Raw genomic sequence first — 22165 nt, forward strand, 5'->3', positions numbered from 1 at the left:
CCGTGACGTGTTAATAAATACGTGCATTAATGTAGAGAGACACTGATGACCTCATAAATGTCAAACGGAGAGAATCATGATATCTCGGTATCTACTATTAAACAATTACTCTCCCCCCTTTGGGAAAGCGGGCCGGAGATTAATGAGTACCCACGCACCCCCAGGGAGGCCGACTGGTGCCGGCCGCCACAGATTTGGCAGGTCAAGAGGAATGGGGAAATGGCAGAGCTCATTCTCCCGCGGGGGCGTCCACATCCCTTCAGTGAGAGAAATTTGAAATTCATCAAAGTGGGCTAAACGGAAGGATTTAAATATGTATTTTCCCTTCTGAGGCCTTTATGCATTCATGTGTTCTGTTAATTAAGGTATTACAATTATCTCGAGAGGACGGCTTGAATTTGCACTTGAATCTGAGCGGGGCAAAACAGCCTCGTTTATGGTTTCATTAAAATACCTGTCAATCTACCGCGCCGAAGCTGTCTGTCTGTTTATCTTTTTGCATCGCAAACCTTTAAGGGCAACTAACCGCAGGGATCCGACTGGTTATTTTTTTTCTCTCTTGCCGTATTCAGCCTGAATCTGAAGTTCACATATGGCACTTAAAGGAGTGACTATGAATGCAGAAGCTTTATGACTCATGAGAAATGAGTCACACAATCCACATCTTTCTTCACAATCCACCGACTGTGAAGAGGAAAATGCTTAGCAGCCATTCTCATGCATATTTACTGCTTTTCAATACACAAGCTGTCATCCCGCATCACTTCAGAGCTTTTAAAAAATTCTTTGAGACCGCGCGTGCGTGTGTGTGTATTTAAGGTTCATTTTCGAATGCGCATGTTTGTGTATTTAATCGCTTTAAAGGTCGCGGAGGCTACAGTGCTTTATTGTAGGTTCTCTATCAGAAATTAGAATACAGATAAGCGTCCTGTTTATTCCTGGCATCAACCTGCTGAAACAACGATAAATCACGATATCGCATCTGCTACCAAGGTATAAAAGAATAAATAAAGTAAAAATAATCTCTTGACAATTTGGCTGCTAGCGAACGATGCTCTATGAAGATAAGTGGCACAACAGGGAGTGAGTTGCTGCCAGCTCTACTCAAGGGAGATTTATGCTGATCTTAAATAACCAAGGTCGGACGTATTCCCGCTGAAAATGAAACGGTCGTGCAAGCTCAGCTTAGGGCCCCCACCCCCACCCCGCCTCGGGGACTGTGCCCTCGCTCGTCTGCCCAGGATATAGTTTTCCATCACCTCAGTCACTCTCCTCTATTGACTGCAGGCTATCGATTCAACGTCTGATCTCCATCTTGCTCACCTGGGGAGCTTGTGTGTCCGTTGTGTATTGATCTGTGTTGCCAATGATTTCTCTCTTTGTTTTCTTTCGTTCTTTTTTCCGCTTTACGTTTTTTGGAGGGTTGTCACGACTTTCTATTTCGGTTAAATGCACAGCTCAAAAACACAGTTCTCTCTTTTGGTCAGTGAATCATAGCTGTAGTATCCACCTATAATACCTGGAGAAAACGATCAGTTAATATTTCCATTCATCTTCCTCGGGCGTCATACATTTTTAGCTGAAGACAGAATTTGAATTGAATTGGCAGCGTCCCACAGACGGTTGAATTTTAATTGGAATGACAGGAAGAGGAATTTACTGAATTCAAAGAAATTCAATGCAGGTGAAACATTTGGGGAAGAGAATATTTTTTCATCCATCCATCTTAAAACATCAAGGCTTTTGCCTTTATAAAAAAAAATACAGTTATATTAATTTCTTTGAATTTTATAAATTCAAATTCAAGAACTGAACTGGAATTTAAAGGCTTTTTCAATTAAAATATGAATGGGGCACAACCCTGGTATTTAGTGTAAATTTACATGTTCAGTAAAAAATAACTTACTCTACTGAAGTCTAAAAGCCCATTCACACCAAGGATGATAACTACAGTATAATGACAAAGATACAGTTCTAAATATGAACAAATTATATAGCCTAAGAGTTATACAAGTATATATACAAGAAGATAAAAGAGTCCACTCCACACCACAACTATAACAATAACGGCACAGAGAGGTATCACTAGAATCACTTTCGGAATGATTTTGTTTCCAGCTGATGAATGAAAAAAAAAACACTGAGAGCCAATCAGAATCCATCCTACTTTAAAGAAGCATTTAAAGCGGCAGACGACAAAACTGCAACACACTCTTATATAAACAGTGCGATATCGTTCGCTGGAGTGGACGCTAATATAGTAATCGTGATCTTTATAGCTATCACTCTTGGTGTGAACAGGCCTTTAGTCTTCATTTACAATATAAATTATATTATATAATTATACAGTTCATTTGCAGACTGTAGTAGTTAAATTTTGAGTTGCTTGCAGCTCGAAAAGCATCCATTTATACAGTCTCTTCCACAAGTCAATATCAAAAGCAAGCGATGGACATTAATTTATGATGTTTACAGGCTAATATTACTAAATCTCCTCCAAAAGGTTATATCAGCTATCAAATCACCCCAGCACGCATGTGAACGTGCAGTGCATTGGACGAGGATAGCACCCACCTACCAATGCTGGTAATGACATTCTGGCAGGCACACCACAACAATGAGTCCAAGCACTATCACACCTTGAGGGTATTTCAAAATAGCTTGACCTGATGGAAAAATACTGCCAGCGAGCATTGCTCCAGCAAATTAGGCTCAGCATGTTCCTCTCCTTCAGCAAGATAAAAGTGTTGCTTCAACTCCAAAGGAAAGAAAGAAGGAGCCTATCTATTCCTCCCTCTCATTACGTAGTCTTTTCTGTCCTATTCTTGCCTCAATGATTGCAACATAACACTTTGCAGCGTGACATGTACGGCTAGCTATAATATCTGGTAATATCACACCTTTTCAATGAGAGTCATTTAGATCTTAATGTAATACTTGAAATAAACGTGCTATTAAACAATTATACACATAATTATATATAATAATTGCATGCTATTACTTGATGGCATGGCTCTCAGCAAATAGAAAATAGCACTGTAAAAAAAATATTGCATAATACTGCTTCACATCTCCCTGGAATGGAGAACAAAAACATTCTATGCCATTTTAATTTGCATAAAGACAAAAACAAGGAAGAAAATCTCTTAACTCAATTAGAAAAACACTGCACCACATTAATTAAATACCATCTACACAACATTGTGGCTCGATTCTCAAATATCAACGGTGAATATTACATTCCTAGATTTCAGTACACTGCATAGAAACTGGCAAATTGGGGCCACTGATGTCAGTGTTCAGTTTAAATCCATTTAGAAGAGGTGGGCGATACATTTTGAATTGGTCAGGCATAGTGGCATTTGAGAAGTGTTTCTCAGTGGCTAGACTGACCCATCAAGAAATCCTTCCGCCTTCCCAAAGATAAACCCCCCATTCCAAAAACGCATGAATGACATCTGCTGATTACTTTTTAATTTCATTATAGGAATCTAATGAGAAAATCATCTTATTAACAATGATCGGCTCTACATAAATGGCGACAGTGAACTCATTGTGGTCCCCTGACTGTCTGAGTATTCAGCACCTTTAGCCCAGACACAATCCTAAAATGTCTGCTGCTCTGATGGGGTTAGCCATGCCTCTGAACCCCATGAAATGAGCTGTCCTCCATTACAGACTGCTCCAATTGAATAAATGTTGGGAATGGGAAATAACCACCGCCATAAATCGTTTGTATTATCTGCAGAAAACACCAGCATGGGTGTGTGAATCAAGTGTGAAACCTGGGCTTAATCTATCATTTTACAGTAACGTTTAATTTATTAACATTAGTTCAATCCATTAAAAAAATGTTTTACACCATTTACTAATTAATTCATAAATATTGATAATTCATGCTTGTCCGAAAATTATTACATGGCTCGATTTTGATTGGTCAATCTCAGTTATGACTAATAGTCACCGTCGTCCATATATATTAGATGCTCATCCAGTAACTGTATTATGTTCCTGTTTTGGGTAGGCTGTTAAATACATTTCAATATTACATGTAAACATATTTATTTATTTGATGAATAGCCATGTAATAAGAGTGATCATGTTCAGTCAACCGATCACGGCTAAATGAATCCCAACGCAAAGCCAATGCTTAATTTATTCAATGTAAAATATATAAAATGTTAATGTATTGGTAGTTCTCGAATTTAACATGAACGCAGATTATTAAAAATAGTACATTGTTAGTTCTTGATACCTAGTGCTTAACTGCATTAACGTTAACAAAGTGAACCTTATTGCAACGTGTTACTATTTTCTACAATGTATGGTAATATATTGAAGAAGCCATTTGGGTCACATTTTAAAAACAACACCAATGGCAAATGATCAGAACGTGTCTCACTTCACCTGTAATTGTGTTTGCTTTCTTCTACTTGTTTATAGTCTGAAGTGGTTAGAAAAGCACATGTGGAGAGTGCTTCAGAAATGATCAAGAAAGAATGACCCTCCATCATTTAAATGGCTGCTAGTCAGCAGAGGAAATACCTACAAACTAAAGTCTCCTGTAAACACTGATGTTCTAATGGTTTTCCCCATATAATTCAATCTTTTAAGTGAAATCTCATCCGAAATGATTCCAACTGAAACTGTGTGTTTGATTGAAATGTGCGCCCAATTTAAGATAAGGTCTAGCATAGGACTGGTGTCTTGTAGATATGAAGATGGAGTCTGGAGGCAGTATTAAATCCATAAATAACACAACATACTCTTCCTCAAGTAAAAGAGAAAAAAAACATTCTTTCTTTCTTTCTATCTATTTTTTTTTTTTACTTCAAGCAACATAGCATCAGTTCCAACTGGCAGCATGCCTGAAACACTCTCTCTCTTCCTTATAAAAAAAGGCTTTGAAGTTTTGTGTCAAAGAGCGATGAATGAGAACAGAGTATAAGGTGATGGGATTTGTGATGGATGAACGGCTGTTAGATTGCAGGAAGTGCTTATAACTGGAATGTGTGACCTTGTGTGACTTACGCTACAATTAAGATTTTTTTAGTTTTTAGCCTGTACACAAAGTCTCACATAACAGGTCTGCAAAGGTCATTGTTTTCAGAGTAGATTAGCATCGTTTAATCTTTAATCGCCTGTGTTTGTGAGGTAGCGCTATTGATTTATTTCTAAATATTGACATTGTGGTTAGCTATAGGTTAGTGAGTTAGTGAAAAGCCAGTGGTGTGTTTTCCACTGGCGCACAATTTATTTCCTCTGCGTTTCATCTAATACATCACAGTGTATGAATGAACACGACAGTGGCAAGTCAGCAAAGGTACGGTTGTAGTAATTTAAGAGGCCGTTCCACTTTTGTAATTACATTAACGAGGCATCCGATGTGCAACGGCAGGCGTAATGGGATTTTAAATACGTATTGATCAACGCGTCACAGCAGGCTTTCTTCTTCCTATCACACTCAGGGTCATCTGTGACAATGACACAAGTGAATGATGGTATCTGAGGTGAGTTTCTTGGCTGAGAAGAAACGACTGTAAGCAGCTAGCGCAGCATTTTTCTAGATTATAGTAAAAGCTAAACATGCTAAATGGAACAAGCTGGCTGGATAATTTCACTCGCAACAAAAACGAGAGCTAATGCACAGAGACTTTTCAGGAATAGAACACATTTTACACATCTACCGCAACATTGCTTATTTAAACAGGTGCAGGTTTCAATTCAGAGGATTTACTATAAATACCCACACTGTTGGCATTCTTTATAACGCCATGTCAATTAGACTTAAAGAATTCTAATTTGGAGTCAGTGTAGTCCCACCTGTGAACCGGGCTTTACAGCGCCTGCAGCAACGATTCAGCTTCACAGGCTCTCTCCGAGTGAAATGACAGCAATTAGACCCACCGGCCTTTTGCGCACCACCCGTATTACAGCACATCTTTTATCCTCCCCAAAGCAACTCAGCATAAGAACGACGGTAATACGGCTGCAAAGAGGAGACAAGCACAATCTCACAGACGCACACTTCATCTATGCTGTACGGCACGTATTTTAATAAGATACTTGCACTTGTCTTCGATGCGGCTAATGTCAAGTAAAAATGGGTTTATGCATTCCCAGAGGGAACCACACATATAAACATAAAGAGTTCACTCATGCCGAAAGCAAGGACACTGCTCAAAGGACCCCTGATCTTTAAATGTCCCTAAACAAATGACCTAGTATCACATTAAAGGGATGTGGATTGCAATTACAAAGAGAAATAGAGGTTTAAAAACTATTGTTTTAAATACTTTATTTTGGAGTGACAATCTAGTAGGTTGATTTAGTCATATTTAATCATTGTTATATATATTTTTTAAGTATCATAGAAAAATATTAAAACAATTCAACTTAAAAGCAGTAAAAAGCAATAACCACACTAATTACATTTTAGGTTATTTGGCAATATATTTCACGAATTAACAGTGTAACTAATTACCTTAATCAAATAGAATATCTACAGTATATATACGTTTATATAGGCTTTTTTCCTTGGTGTTTAATAACTGTAAAAAAAAAAAAAACACGATGCTGTAAGAACTTTGCATCGACTGTTTTAGTAACCAAATCTTGCAGGGCTTTTTGTGAAAACCAGCCCAAACTTTTATTACGAATGCTAAGGCGACAAGCATGTGAAATCGCACACTTTTCCTATTTGTTTACTTTATCTCAAGTTTAAACACTCCTTAAGGAGAAACAGAATAGCTTAAAAAAAATTATCATAACTTCAGTTGTCAAAGCCTAATTTAAATGTAAAACTAAAAATGTTTACTGTTATTTAGTAATGGCGCTCACTCAATGCCTTCACAGCATATAACATGAACATAAAAGTGATTTAATAAGAGTAGAGATTTATATATACAGTATATACACATGCATTGAATTATAATACATTTCCGACATGCTGGTACTTTATATTCTCAGCCATGCACAGCTCAACTGAAGATCCCAAGATTGAGAAGTTTACTGAATCTTTAATTATATTATGTGCTGCCTTGTAATTAATTAGGCTGCAATTATTGGTAAATTTGTGTTGTAATTGTTTCAATTTAATTGCAGGACCTCATGAAGCATGTAACGGAAGCTGCTACACAAACAACAAACAATATAAAATCAACAAGAAATGCACATTTCAATTCATTCAATTTCTCTCTAACAACTGTGGTCCTCCTCACACACACAAACATATATCCACAGAAAAATATCACAATGCAAAATTCATTTGATAATGCCAGCGTGACCCCGCTGGCAAGGTCAGCCACCACACGCATCATTTCATTCAATTTTACAGACAGATGAAAACCAATTTTCTATAAGAAAATGGAATGAGAGAAAATATAAATGCCTCTGAAAATGTATTCAAATGTGCTAAGAGAAGCCTTGAAGCCCCCACATCTCCTGTGGGCATTAGCCCATTCAGGATAGTGTGATGGCCTGGGTGTCAATGCCTTCCAGAGCACAATCAAGATCCCAGCGAAAGACAGAAAGCACACCTACCTGCTCCACCAATCACGGATCCCTCATTTTTCAAACCAAGGTGCATAACCCCATCAGTCTATGTGTGGAGCCCTTTACATTTCAGTGGATAAAACAGCATGCAGTGGTCTGTGAGCCGGGTGCAGGATGTGAGTGCTTGCAGGGGTGAGCGTGTTGGGTGCCGTCCACTTACCTTAGCTGGATCTCACCGGGTTCTTCAAAATTTGTATTTTAATATTAAAGAGCAGTAAAGTACTACTAAATTAATATGCATTTGTGCATACAGGCAGTATGGAATGTTCTAAAATGGATCAATGTCTGCAGAATATGAACATTTGAAAATCTTGAAGAGCTCTTACCTGATTTTTTGGGATGATCTGACAACACATGTTCATATTGAATGCTTTTAGAAAAACTTTCAAATGTGTCCCAAATCTGCATGTGTTCTCGTCGACTCCTTGTGGTCAATCTTTTATTTTAATATTTCTGAAATAATGGAGATAAACCTGTCTATCGAGGAAATTACTATATATTATTAATACTTTATTGTAGTTTTTGTATTATAACACAAAGCAAACTGTTAGTTGCCTGTAGGTATTAATACATATCTACACAACACTGTCCAACTGATTTTCTAGTAGCAGACTAATTTTAATCTGCCGTTTTCCTTCATAACCCTACATTAGATTTGTTGACACATCGCACAATGATGCATTTTCATGACATCGCACCTACCTTCCAACCCCTCGTCATATTTGTAGGGAGTGACACAGAAAAATCAGTGACTTCAGAACCACAAACACACGAATAAACAGATGCATGTGTAAAGCCACATATACAGGAATATACATGAAGAGCTTAAGTTAAACTACATCATTACATAGTATGAAAGAAGCATTATATACCTTTTCTTTTCCCTATGATATTGATATAATGGTTCCATGAAGAGAAAGTCCAGAGAGAAACAGGAAAATACAAAAGGAGAGGAAAGAGGCAACAGTCAGAATCATGACCGTGTGTTAGATTCAGAGACAGAAAAATGAAAGGTTACGTTTAGAAGAGACTCCATGCATTGCGGACGAAAAGAGAAAGGGCAGGCAAGAGGAGATGGAAGCTTCCTATCGCGATACATGCCAGAACATGACGATGGGAGAGATGAGGGAGACTGCATGAATATCGAACAGATGGCTAATGCTTTCCAGTTTCGGAGAAATTCAGACTAGCACATTTACAAAGAGCGAACAAACCCCTGAGAGAAGTCCCTGTAACTCACATCATCCACTGGGTTGAAAGTATTTTTTCCCCTCTATATGAAAATGAAGTTGGCAAGCGGCAATGGAATAGCGGGGCTGTTGAGAGAATGACGGAGAGAAAAACTAAAGCGCAAAAGAAGCGGCATGATGGGTTGAAGGGAAGTAAAAGCAGAAAAAGAGAGAGAGAGAGAGAGAGAGAGAGAGAGAGAGAGAGAGAGAGAGAGAGAGAGAGAGAGAGAGAGAGAGAGAGAGAGAGAGAGAGAGAGAGAGAGAGAGAGAGAGAGAGAGAGAGAGAGAGAGAGAGAGAGAGAGAGAGAGAGAGAGAGAGAGAGAGAGAGAGAGAGAGAGAGAGAGAGAGAGAGAGAGAGAAATGGAAAAGACCAAACCATCCATTGACTCAGCGCCAAGCCAGAAAGAAAGCAGCCCCAGTAAAACCCTACTAGCAGTGAAGGGACATGAGGAGGATTCAGCACAAGGCAGTGAGAGAGAAAGGCAGAGAGATGGAGGAGGGAGTGGCTGATGGAGGCAAAAAGGTGAGTAAGAAATTAAACCCATACCTTGGTCGCCCATCATCAGGTGCGCAAGACCTTAAGGGAAGACAAGAGCACAGTCAGCACAGAGAACGGGATCATGGGAAGGTTTTTTTTTGGTCACATTGACATGCGGGCATCGTCTGACCGGTGGATGCCCGCGGGGTGGGGGTGGGGTGGGGTCAAAGGTGAGGGAAAGAGTGGGTGTGAGGGAACATTCAAAAAGCATTTCCTCAACCCAGCGGTTGCAATGCTTTATCGGTCACACTCGAAAGAGACACATCTAGATTAGAAAAGAAATAAATCACTTCTCAGTCGCCAAACAACAAACTTGTCGTCCGCCTGGTCAACCTTCCACAGGAAGATGATGACACATACATGGATTGGATCTTAACAAAGTTATGTTATGTTGCAAATAATGGTTTGCCACAAAAATGTGTCAAAACAAAACAAAAAATATCTACAGCTTATCTTGGGATAAATTAATATTACCCATTTCATCTTTAATTTGATGTCTGTCTAGGTTCCTGTGAGCCACAGCCAAAATATATAAATATACCTCCAAAAATAAATCTGAATGGAGAGTGTAGATTTTTCTCCTCAAATATAAACTCTGTTAGTAAGAAATAGCAGATTTTGTAATTTGTCTATAGTACTTACCAACCAGATTCTCCAGATTTTCCATTGTGGTGAACACTTCACATGCATGTATGCGAGTTTGTGTCTTATGTATTATACGAGGTTTCAAAAGCTCATGTGTCTGTATCTTTAGATGTAATTTAAACAGTACGGCGTCCATTTTGCTCCAGCCTCTGGTTTCTGCTCAGCAGAGCACACCGATTTGAATGAACCATGTGTTTACAGACAACCTCTAATTAAGGAAGTGCTCTCGATAATATTGCAAAATGAAGATGCATACCTTTTACCTGTGCTGTACACCAGTTCCACTTACTGTTTGTGTACCGTATTCAAATCATATTGGAAATACAGGATATTTCTAAAAGAACGAGTTGAAATATGAAGACAGAGAGAAGTACATGAGTAGGGACAGGGGTTGGATGAAAAGAAAATAGGAAAAAACGTCTACCCACCTCCTACATAGGCCTCTTCTGGAGGGGCGGCCGAGGCGTGAAGAGAGAGAAGGAGACATTGATTAAGAAGCATGCAGACTGGAAGGTGGCCCAGCCTTGAGGATTACCGTGGTTACCATGCGTCTTATCATCCTGTGCCCAGGCCAAACATTCATTACCATGGAAAATGCAGAGACCAGAGGGTTTATTTGACTTTAAGTGTCCTCTGGCCTCCTCAAGATCTAATCTCATTGAGTCTATAGTACTCTGAAAGAGCGTTGTTCCATGGTGAGATGATGATAACACATTATTAAGTCATTCAAAAGCTGATAAAACACATGGTGAAATAGACTCTTCACAGTATATCAATGAACATGCGCAAACATGCAAATCGTAATTAAAAGTAAACTGAAAGACGGAGAGAAATGGGTGGGACCCCTCTAATAGCTACGATATTACTTCAGAGAAGTTGTTTTATACAAAGCAAAGCAAAGCAAAATATGCCGTTTTCCCTCAGGAAAAAATTAAAATAGCACATTAAAACGTCGAGATTGTTTTTTTGATCGGCTTTGAAAGCCTGTTCAAAACAATGTGTATCTTCAGTAGGAATATTTATCATTTTGAATGGCGTTCATGGTGCTTGTGAGGGGAATTTACAGAGCTAGATGCGAAGCATGCACGTGTTTGGAAATAAAAATGCAGATAGATGATGCAACATGAACCTACTAAGAGAAAACAACATCATTCAAGTCAGGTCAGTAATAAAGAAATGTACAATACCTGAATATGCATATGCTTGTCATGTAATTACCCAATTTACATTGGCATTTTTAATTTTGATTAAAATGCAAATTACCTTTTATCTGTTCTTAGACAAAAAGGGTACATTACCTTCAGGCTTCATTCATGCATTTATTCAACACACCTTTTACTTCTGGTGAGACTTTCAGTCCCTGGATCAACTCACCCAAGACTCCCTAAAAATGGACTTGGCTATCTCAAAGTTAAAGCATCCAATCCTACCTCTGTGTTTTTCATCTTGAGGAGGAGAATAATGACCCGGGACTTACCGCAGCCGGTTCCTCCACCCGACCAAACACAAATTGCATGCACCACTACTGCCACAAAAAAAAAATGCTGATGAATGTATGAATAAACAAATCAAAGGAGAAAAAAAAAATCATAAACAGAAAAGCGTGCCATGCCAGAAAAAGATGACAAAGAAATATTTTGCTGTTAGTGTTGCAGTGATAAATGGCAGGACATTTTCTATCCTCTCTTATCAACTTATGAAGAGACTGACAAACCCTAATTGCTTTGACAAATGTGCAAACTCATCCCACTGACAGCTTGGAAGGAAAAAAAAATATGCTTAAAAAACGAACCCTGAACAGTTTAGTTAGCTTAAACCATCACAGAACACTAACTAGCCATCAACACTTGCTCTACAGCAGTTTAACGGACTCACTCTATTGATTTTGTGCTTTAACATATCCTGCACACTGCAGAGACATGTGTGTCAAGTACTTGCTTACAAAACCTTCCGGGACAAGGCCGAAATTTACAGTATTTGTGTGTGTGGATGCAGCAGCCATTTTGGAAGAAGAACACACACACATACGCACAGCCTGGTCTTCTCAGAGTCCGGCTGACCGAACAGCGGTTGTATTTACATTTCACTGACTGACAGATCAGGATCATATAGCCTTCTCCTTAGCACTGCAGAGCTCACACAGAGCCAGCGACATGCAGGCTTTCATCGAGCTGACAGCTTCTTTTAAGTGCTGGCCTTGCACACTGCCCCGAATTTGGCAGCGAATAAGAGATAGAAATTGAGGATGACCTACACGCACACGCGCTTGCCCTTCTCCAGCATGGGCCGGCGCAAGCAGGGGGCAAACGCGATGTGACGCCCGCATTCATGCAACCCTTTACAAACAGGACTGCAGATCCAGATGCTCGTTTAAAGCAGTTTTCAGCAAGTCAGAGCATGTTACTCTCAAACGCACACGCGCTGATCTGCCGTGGAACTCGCCCAAAGGGATCATATGACGAGCGTACGCTCCGCATAGCGCAGCGGCAAAGTCACTGAAGATGTAGCTGTCCACAACGATTGACTTAAACATCAAAAAAACTGAGATAATAAGCATCCAGTTGGAAGGGGTTGGAAAAGTTCCGCTACATTTGATAACACCTAAATCGCATTTAGAGTTTATTGAGGTATATTTGCCTACAGTTGATCAGAAACCACTGGTAAATAGAAGCAAAATAAGAGTATTAATTGTAAAAGCTTCTAAAGATAGCGCTACGTCATTGATGTATTGTCACTGTGCCAGTGATGGGGATTTTAATCCTCTTCACCAAATCTAGTTTAACATTTCCCCCGCAGGGAGCAATGTGCAGCATGTTCCATATTGCAGTCATCTACAGTACAGAGAGATTAGTGAGCTTAGTCCATCTGGAAAGGGTTCATCCGCCACTGATAGGGGAATTCTCAATATACAGTGTATTTGACACGGGCTCCCCCTCCATTCAAGATTATCAAGCGAATTTACAGGATCAAGGAAGGTGAAAGTCGATTGCAAGACACGGGAAAAGCCCATAGATATTATAATATCCAGGGGATTTTATACTGGTGCGGCTGAATTAAATCCGGTTTTTGACCTACATTTGTTAGTATTTGCTTAATTTATGTAAGTATTGTAATGTACAGATTATACAAATGTCTTTTAACTTAAATGGACAGTTTACGACAAAAGAAAATGTTTGTCATCATTTACTCAAACCTTTTTTTGTTCAGTGGAATGCAAAATAAGTTTTTGTCCATACAGTGAGTCAATAAAAATAAATAAAAAATAAATAGAGTTGCTACCTTAAATTTTGAAGTACAATAAATTTGGATGTTTAAGTCATTTCAACTTAAATGACATTAAACTGACTTAAATTACCGGTAGTTGAATCTTGTTAACTTATTTTTAAAAAAGTTGAAAAGTTAAAGCAATGTAAAAACAAATGTTGTCATAACTTATTGATCATAATTTTTTTACTGGAGTGCCTTAGTAAAATAAGAAATGTCCAGTTTTTGACCTACATTATTATTAAGTATTTGTTAAAAAAAAAAAAAGTGTAGTTTTTTTAATGTACAGATTACATTACTCAAACCTGTATGACAGAAAATCTTTTATCAGAATTGTTGTCCTTACAGTGATGCTGCATATTGTACTTTTTGACCCTTATTGTTTTTATTTTATGGACAAAAATTGATTTATCAAGTAAAAAAACCCAGCTCTTAAAGGTAATAAATTGCAGGCTACTACTTTTATACTGGTAAGTAAAACTTATAAGGGCAAGTAAATACCAGAATTAAAATTTTTGGTTGAATTATCCCATTAAAATCTTCCTTTTGTCAACTTCAAAACTGGCCCCTAGTGACAAGATTAAATGACTCACTAAAATTAATATGCTGATGTATCCAATTAAAGCGGCCTTTTATTTCGTTAGCAAGAGGTTAATAGGCGTACACTACACTACGCCGCCCGCATTCATTTGCATAGATTCAATAGCGGAGGTTAAAAAAAAAAACATTTAAAATATAACTGCATCATTAAACGAAACAGTGCACAGCCAAGAACCGGCCCTTACAACGTTAGCTCCACCACAAAAGATAAGAGATGAGGTGAAACAATCTAATCGCTGTTGTAAACAAGCCCTCCAACACAATCCAATTCTCCAACCAAAGTCTCCTAGCATATGAAACCGCACGGACGTCAATTGCAGATCCCTTACAGCCATCTTTAACCAGGGAGACGGAGCACATTATACAGTTAATAGAGCATAAAGATAAGGTATCAATGGCTGCAAGCTGATACAGAGTAGACTCTTTTGGCTTTCCAATTCAGACTTGTAAGAGCATTAACCATAATAACACAAAATAAGGCCCTTTCTCTAACCCCAGCAGGGCAAAAATATCTCATTACCCGTAGCACTGTTATTCTTTGCGGTGCGGACTGCCTTTCCCGCTGAGAGCTCCACCTGCTTTGCTAAAGAAGGTTATTACCACAACTGCCTGTCAAGAGAATGACGGAGTGGACGTGTGGAGAGAAAGGACATATTTAATCCACATACCACCCTTTCCTGCCTGACATCTGCAAACACGTACAGACGCACTGCACATGACGACAGGGGTAAAGCAAGCAGCACATACATCTAAAGCAAAAAGCTAGCAATTCATCAACGAACCATTTAATATGCAGCGATACGTTTTTTAGCCGCATAAAATACGAGTCGGGGTGTTTTATTGGCAATGGCAGTTGGTGGTCAGCTGACAGATCACCTCAGTCATGAAGCCGACAACACACAAAATAACTAAATGGAGGTAGAATGAGTCAAAGTGGCCGGTTTTCTCCTCAGCAGGAGCTGCATGGGCCAGATTTGCATTAATATCCTAAGTAAGGACAGATTTAGGCTAAGAGGAGTTTAAAACGATGCTGTTGTTTTAATGAACGATACACCAGCCCTATTTCTATTTCATTTGAGGAATTAAGCCTTCATGGTGCCATTTGGAGGATTGATTTTGTGTTAATAGCAAAAACAGTCAAAGATCTAACGAAAGGTCATCTGCACATTTCTGATGGAGGAGGGAAAAAGATGAAGAATCTTTCAAATCCATGGAACCTTTCCATTGCACAAAACGCTTATTCTTATTATAGCGATAAAAGGTTATAATATTCTTCGCACTAAGAAAAAAATGGTTCTTCTGTAGCATTGCTGCAAAAAAAAAACGTTTGAACCTTATTTTTAACTATATCTCCAACAGCGTTTTTTAAAAAGAAGTTTTAAGAAAAACCACCAGTATTTTTGATAATTTTCACAAAATATTCATGGCCCCCAGAATATTTTGTTGTATGAATATCTGAACATGCAATATATAAAAAGAAAGAACAGACCCTCTGCTTTTAAATGACAAAAAAAAGTTTTGTTCTAGCTTCATGCATTCTTTTTTTATCAACACTTGAATGCGAGTAAGTTTCATAAAAAAGCTAAATTTTCAGCAAAAAGCTGAGAAAATCACGTTTTTGTCAAAGACATCGGATTTGGATTTTCCACATCGGATTCAGAATGATGATCAAAACATAGATGGAGTAGATCGAGTCCATCGACACCCCCAAAGCTTGCATGTGGGTCAACATTTAATTCGGTAACATTAGGCAGTTTTGATTTATATGTGGTTTAATGTTGATGATCGCGTTTTTTTACATGCATCTGCCTACATATGATATCGCTTGTTTCTGCTGCTTCTTCACATGTCTTTTGATCTGGGGATTCAGTACTATTTCAGAAGATGCATAATCACTGTATAACAGTGAAAACATGGAAATCCGGAAATTTACATCAATGGCGTTAAGAGTGTAGTTCAGTTACCACATTGGTAAAAAATAATAATACCGGTACATGGTATATTTCTAACTGAACTGATAATGTTCAAGCATGCAGCGCCAACGCCTAACACCGCTAGCCTCAAGATCCTCCAATATTGAATAAATAACGCTAATGATTCAGAGCTACACGTCCCGTGGCCTTCACCATCTCCACATATCCTCATGTGTCATCCCAAAGCGCATGACGGAGGCCACTCAAAGCTGCGTGGGCACGTCTGTTCTGACTCACCCGGCAAAGATGCGCATTTCTACCAGCGCATGGGCTGGAGAGCGGCACATCTTGCTTTTAAGCAAGCAGCCGAGCATCTGCGGGCCCTGCCCTTTTGTCGTAATCTCATCAAATACACTAGACTATCCATTTCGCTGAGAGCCCAGCAAACGCCGTACCACAACGCGACTGCTATTCTAGTTTAAACATTTGTCAGTGAAACGTACTGTCTTCTCTGTTGTGCTTTAGGAGGGCAAAATTTACTCAGTGGGTTTGTAGTTTCCTTGGCAACATGGTGCCTCTTCGGCTTACGGCCTAACCCAGACAATATCCATCAACATCAAGATCAGTCCACAGAGACGGTTGTAAAAATGAAGAAGAAAAAGATGGAAAGAACATAAAAACAGTGAAATCGGACACCAAGGGAGTAAGTCAAACTAGGAAACCAACCAGAACATACATATTCAAAAAGGAACAGACTTTACATGAAAATCTGAATTGTTGTGATAGGCATACCACAATCCTATTTCAAAACATATGAGCAGAAACAGCCTTCCCCTATTTAGTTACATCATCAATCTGTAATTACAATAATTCTGTAAGTGCAGTAGTGGAGGTTTACTGGTAAAGCTGGATTAATAAATGCTATGTGACGGTTGCTGAATGCTACATTGAGTATGTCATTTTTTTCCCCTGTGATATTGAAATTGCAACTTTGCCTAAGTCATTTCAGTGACTCTATGAAACATCTGGCTAATTACGTAATTAGAGCATCCAACCCCTTCAATTCAGAGGGAGAATAATATTCAAATCATCATACTTCAATCATGGGCTTGTGTGCATGTATTCAACTCATTTTCATACTTAATTGTAATGCCAGTGTAGTGTCAAGAGTATATTAAGGTAATTTAGCATAAAAAAAAGAGTGAGGAGCCTCTGCTGACGTCATGTTATCAAAAAACACAGGCTTTCTGGAATTGACACAGATGGCACTAAAGCCTATTTAAATGATCGCCTGTTTCAGAACAATGGCTTTCTCTGACTGAAATCAGTGGTAATCTAATCATGTAATGTACTAGGCCTGCAGTGGAGGCCGGGAACAGACATGATGTAGCATGCACTGCCTTTGAGGAACTAGTGCAATGTTGAAACGAAAAAAGAAGTGGAAGGGCTGTGTTTCAAAAGACATTTCAACACCTCAACAACGGAGACGACGAATCCAGGCCTCTTACCTTCACTGCAGTCTTTTCCCTGGAATCCCGTTTCGGAGCAGTCGCAAATTGGCTCGTCGTTGACGATGCTGCAGACTCCTCCGTTCAGGCAAATGTGGTCGGCTTCGCAAATGTCGCCGTTGACTCCCTCGCTACCGATAAGCAACGGTTCGGAACTGTTCACCCTCAGATTGGTTATCCATCCTTTGTAGGGAACCTGATCTTTGATGGCTGAAGACGTGAGGCGTAATGCTACAGATCGCAGTTCAGGAGGTATTCCTCCTAAAAATAAATGGCTGAAGACCGTCATGTCCCTCCTTTTCGACTTAACCTCCACCCACTTGATCTCTTCGTCCACAACTAACGTAGTGTTTTTGAAATTCCTGCGCAAGGTCACGGCGTGCCAGCGGCTGTCGTTGACGGCGGTGTCGGAGAGCACCGTCGCCGGCTCGGCGCAGAAGATGGAGAACCGCAAACTGAGTCTACCGTTGTGGATGAGCAGTTCCAAGAAGTCACAGAATCCCTCGTCGTCGAAGTACACTAAAAGTCCGTGAGCGCTTTTGGTCTTCATGTTGAAACTCATTTCGCTCTCGCAGCAGGCGTTCCACATAGGAAACCTGGCCCATTGGCCTTCTGCGCCGGTGAACTCCATGCTGGCCCCCATGTCGACAAGGCAACAAACCAGTAAGCCTATCCAGATTAGATGTGCGCCGTTCCGCATTGAGAAGCTCATTGTGAATGGTAAAGGAAATTAGAACTAACAATAGAACTAATCAAAACTAAAATGATTCAGCTCTCTTAGTGATGTGCTCCTAAAGTGTAACAGAGCTCCCAATGGCATACAGGACTGCTATGCATTTGGGGTAATTTACTCATTGTTCACTGAGAGAGGGAGAAGGCCTGTATTACGGCCAACTCTTTTTCAATTTCTAGATATACAAATCTGAATAAAGGGAGTCGCTAAGCCCGAATAGTGGTCTTCTAAAAAAAATAAAAAAATAAGGCTACTGCTTTGCTTTAAAAAAACCTTCAGTGGGATCCAGGTGTGCTACAGTGGGGCCAAGTCATCAGAGTACCTATATAAATCGTAGCCATGTGTAGTGCTGTACAGCAGAGAGTTCATTAGGGGTGTTAAGGGTCATTAATGTCAGGGTCATTTAAGTCTAGTTAAAAGTCATCATGTAGGCTTTAAGTCAGCACTAATCACAAGTGGACAAAAAGTACACTTTGCAGTGTTAACGTGCAGGCCCGAATAGGGCCCTCAGTGCTCACAAACCTTCAATTCACATCCGTTTTGACATATTGATCCATAATCTGAAAAGAATAGAAAAGAATATCTTAATTTCTTCATAAGAAATCAAAGAAAAGATGGGCTCTTTTAAAAAGAGAGATAGCATACACACAATACAATCATTCATACAGAAAAGCACAATTTCATAGTGATATTGATATTGAAACCACTCATTTCACGCTGATATTGATTGCATTAATCTTCAATTACAACAGTACTTTTATTTACTTTTCTGTTTTCTTTTTTCACTATAATTCTCAATGATTACAATTTATGTCCTATGAGCCAGAAAACTCTAAAGCATTTCATCATGTGGTGCACTGATGTTTTTGTCTCTATAAATGCTTATTTTAAAACAGTACCAAATAGCCTACTCTGCTTAAATGATCAAAGGTGGTAAAAAAAATCCATAATTTGTTATTGTATGCATGTAGGAATGTTTGTTGATGTATCTAAGAATAAAGCAGAGAAAAAAAGCTTGAAAACTCAAATAAAATTGGATAAAAACGGTTTTCATACACAAATTATTTTTATTTCTATTTTATTTATATCGTTTTATTTCTATTTTCAAGAGATTCTCTCTCATTAGGTTCACACTTTAATACCATGAAATGTTACTGATGCTGCAAAACTGGGTAGGTACCGTATTTTTTTCAAATGAACAGTAAATACTGTACTGTAAAAATACAGTGATGATTTTACAAGCATAACAAGAAGCATTCTGGCCATTATATATTTTACTCCTCCAAACCATTTCTATATTGTTTAGCCTAAAACATGGCTAACGTTAATATACCAACCTATTTTAAAATCTGTGTCTGTAAATAGAAAATCTAAAAACATGGGTAGAACAATGAAAGACAACATGATGCCTTAAGAATCATTCAAATTGGTCTCTTCAGCAATTGTGGCAATACTAATATAAAAGATAGAACACAGTGTTCCCACATTTAGGATAACCCAATTAGGATAACACACCACTAAAATAATGCAGTAAATAATGACTAATTAATGACATACATCATAAACCCTTAATGTGCACACCTGACGATAACATGAAATCAACAGAAACTAACTATGAATAAGGCAATTCATATTGTATCATTATAAAGTACTTTATATTGATTATACTGTAAATTGTCTCAAATATAATGCATACTTTTTTTATTTTTTTGTTACATATAAATGTTTTACATTATTTTAGTATTGCATTGCATTTTATAATATAAAACATGTTATTGGTTGGTAAGGTAACCAGTTAAGATTTACTGTGATATTTTGCATTCTTTCCCATTACAATTACAAACATTTTACAGCGTACTGTGTGTAGAAGAGTCAGACGTATGCAATCATATTGTACAGGTATTTCAGCAGGAGGACCTGTGAAAGCTCCAAACGGGCGGCAGCATCGAAACTGTGTAATGGGCAAAATCTCGTTTGATTCAGTGAACCTCGTTCAGTTCAAGTCCTGCATCCCAAAATGAGCCCAGGGCGGGGGCTTATCGCGCGCCTCTTAAGCATTAATGACACTGCAATTGTCTGGCCTCTGGGCTGTCTGTCAACTGATCTCAACCAATCATTTCATGCTTGAATTCTTATGTGTTTACTGTCAGGTTTACACGGGGGCTACTTAGCAAGATAACAACCGACCCCTTTCACAGATGGATCTTACACAACATATCATAAGCGATTAATGTACAGACGGCAGTCTTATTTACCGTATTCGCGTAACGATTACGGTAATGTCTTGCTATGAGTAGCCTAGTGTAGATGGGGTCTGGAACAAAACACAATCCTCCTAATAGCCTCGCGCATCAGATTTACAGTCTCGCAACAACGGGATCCTACAATACAAATGCGCTTTTAAATCTAAACTTCGTTACAGTCACAATGTTTTATCTTTTTTCGCTTTCCCTTGATTAATGTTGGCGATGACTCAGATGCGCAAAGCATAGCCAATAATCAACCACCATCTGCTCAAACTGAGCGAGAGAGAGACACCTTTAACACGCCTCTACCGCGTTCACTTTCAGATGCTGAGGACAGGAAATATAGGGAGTCATCAAATATCGCTTAAGACGAAGCAAAGGCCAGCAGTAAACACGAATGAATCGGCTGCAGAGCATAATTATACAGAAATAAAGCCCAGCTGCAGCATCTCACCTGCGCGTGACTGCATTGAGCGCAACCATAACTCGCTCAGAAATCGGCACATCACCTCAAATACGCCTTCAAATTACACTTACACAATTCTTAATTATTTTACCTTGAGAAATGGACCATTGCGCCCCTTGACAGATCAACCTCACCGACGAACCTGGTTGATTTCCTCCACATCGATTAACACACACAAAAAAAATCACTGCATCGGTGTCGAATGAGCAGGAGAAATGGGAGCGATACAATTGCGTATGCGGATCTCCAAAGTCCCAATAGATTTTTCAAAAACAAAATAAAAAAATGGAGCCAACAACCAATTAAGATTAAGTACAAAACGGTTCAAGCTTAAGAAATTTTACAATATAACTGTTATTTCTTCGGTGTATATAAAATAGAAGATATCGCTCCCTGTTCTGTGTGCAAGACAAGGTGCGATGTGTTTCTCAGGCGAGCTTTGCCAGGGACTGTCAGCACATCGCGTCACGTGTCTCCCGGTTAGTGTGTGATGGAAGCGCGCGGGCGGGGCGGGAGCGCGCTGCAGCACCTTGGACAGCGCTCACCGTTATTAGCAACTTCACATACAGATGAGGGAACAGCTTTATCCGTGATCGCCACAAATAAGAGCATTTGGTCACACTTTGCAGTACAGTGTGCGAGTTGTTAGGTTATATCGTAGGTAAAGGAGTCATTTTACTTTATGCAGCTTATTGGCTATTTATTTTGTAAATCTGTTTTTGATAATACAAGTAGGTTAGTGCTATTTAACTACACATTTAGGCCCAATTAAACTGGCAAAATACACACGTCAACACGTGTAACATGGTAATGTTATTACCGTGTAACACTGTAATTCAAACTGTCACGGTGCATTTATATATTAAGTCATTTAACAATAAATGTAAGAATAATATCAGAATGACTGATTTGGCCGTAGGCACTTGCCCTCAGGTCACAGCCGTGCTGATATTCATAGCTGCTGTAATACCATATGCAATTAATTTCCAGTAACTTACGTGTCAGGCAAAATAGTCTTTTTAGTTTGTATAATTTCTTCTTCACTAATTTCATTAGTTCCAAAATAAATGTCAAGCTGTGTGTGTCGCCAAGCAACGCACAGACTGAAAGACGGTCTGGAGCAGTGTGTGAATGGAGCAGAGACAGATTTCTCCTTCCTGTTTAAAGTGTCATCACACGGCTTCAGCTCCACTCCAGGTTTTTATCTTTTCCAACTCCCTACACACACTAATGAGAGAAACTCCGGACTGAGCGATTTTGGAGCGGTTGAGTCACGATGTTAAAAAGGCTGCAACCAGCTGCACAAAAATAAACTATTTATAAATTCTCCAATGATTAAAGAGAAGACAAATAGTCATGGGTTTATAATAAGTCACCATGAAATCAAAATTAACTAGCCTATTCTTTTTTTATGGAAAAAGCTACTGTTTTATTTATTATAAATTATTTATCAGTGCACATCTTTTAT

General features: G+C 38.9%; 1 protein-coding gene across 22 annotated transcripts in view; it reads right to left on the reverse strand.

Moving 5' to 3' along the window:
- Positions 1 to 22165, reverse strand: part of nrxn1a (neurexin 1a) — a 169231-nt gene that overhangs the window by 146251 nt on the left and 815 nt on the right. For 10 of the 22 annotated variants that reach the window (XM_079594936.1, XM_079594951.1, XM_079594937.1 and 7 more), the window contains exons 2-4: positions 17253 to 18545; positions 10396 to 10413; positions 9332 to 9361 (exon numbers count right to left, since the gene is read on the reverse strand). In XM_079594936.1, coding sequence (XP_079451062.1) covers positions 9332 to 9361; positions 10396 to 10413; positions 17253 to 17964 — 760 coding nt within the window. In that variant the 5' untranslated portion in view covers positions 17965 to 18545. The remainder of the gene's footprint in view (positions 1 to 9331; positions 9362 to 10395; positions 10414 to 17252; positions 18546 to 22165) is intronic. The other 12 variants (XM_079594938.1, XM_079594954.1, XM_079594932.1 and 9 more) reach the window with 2 other exon arrangements.

Source organism: Phoxinus phoxinus (assembly GCF_949152265.1).
Source record: "Phoxinus phoxinus genome assembly, chromosome: 21".
In the NCBI taxonomy this organism is placed as follows: domain Eukaryota; kingdom Metazoa; phylum Chordata; class Actinopteri; order Cypriniformes; family Leuciscidae; genus Phoxinus; species Phoxinus phoxinus.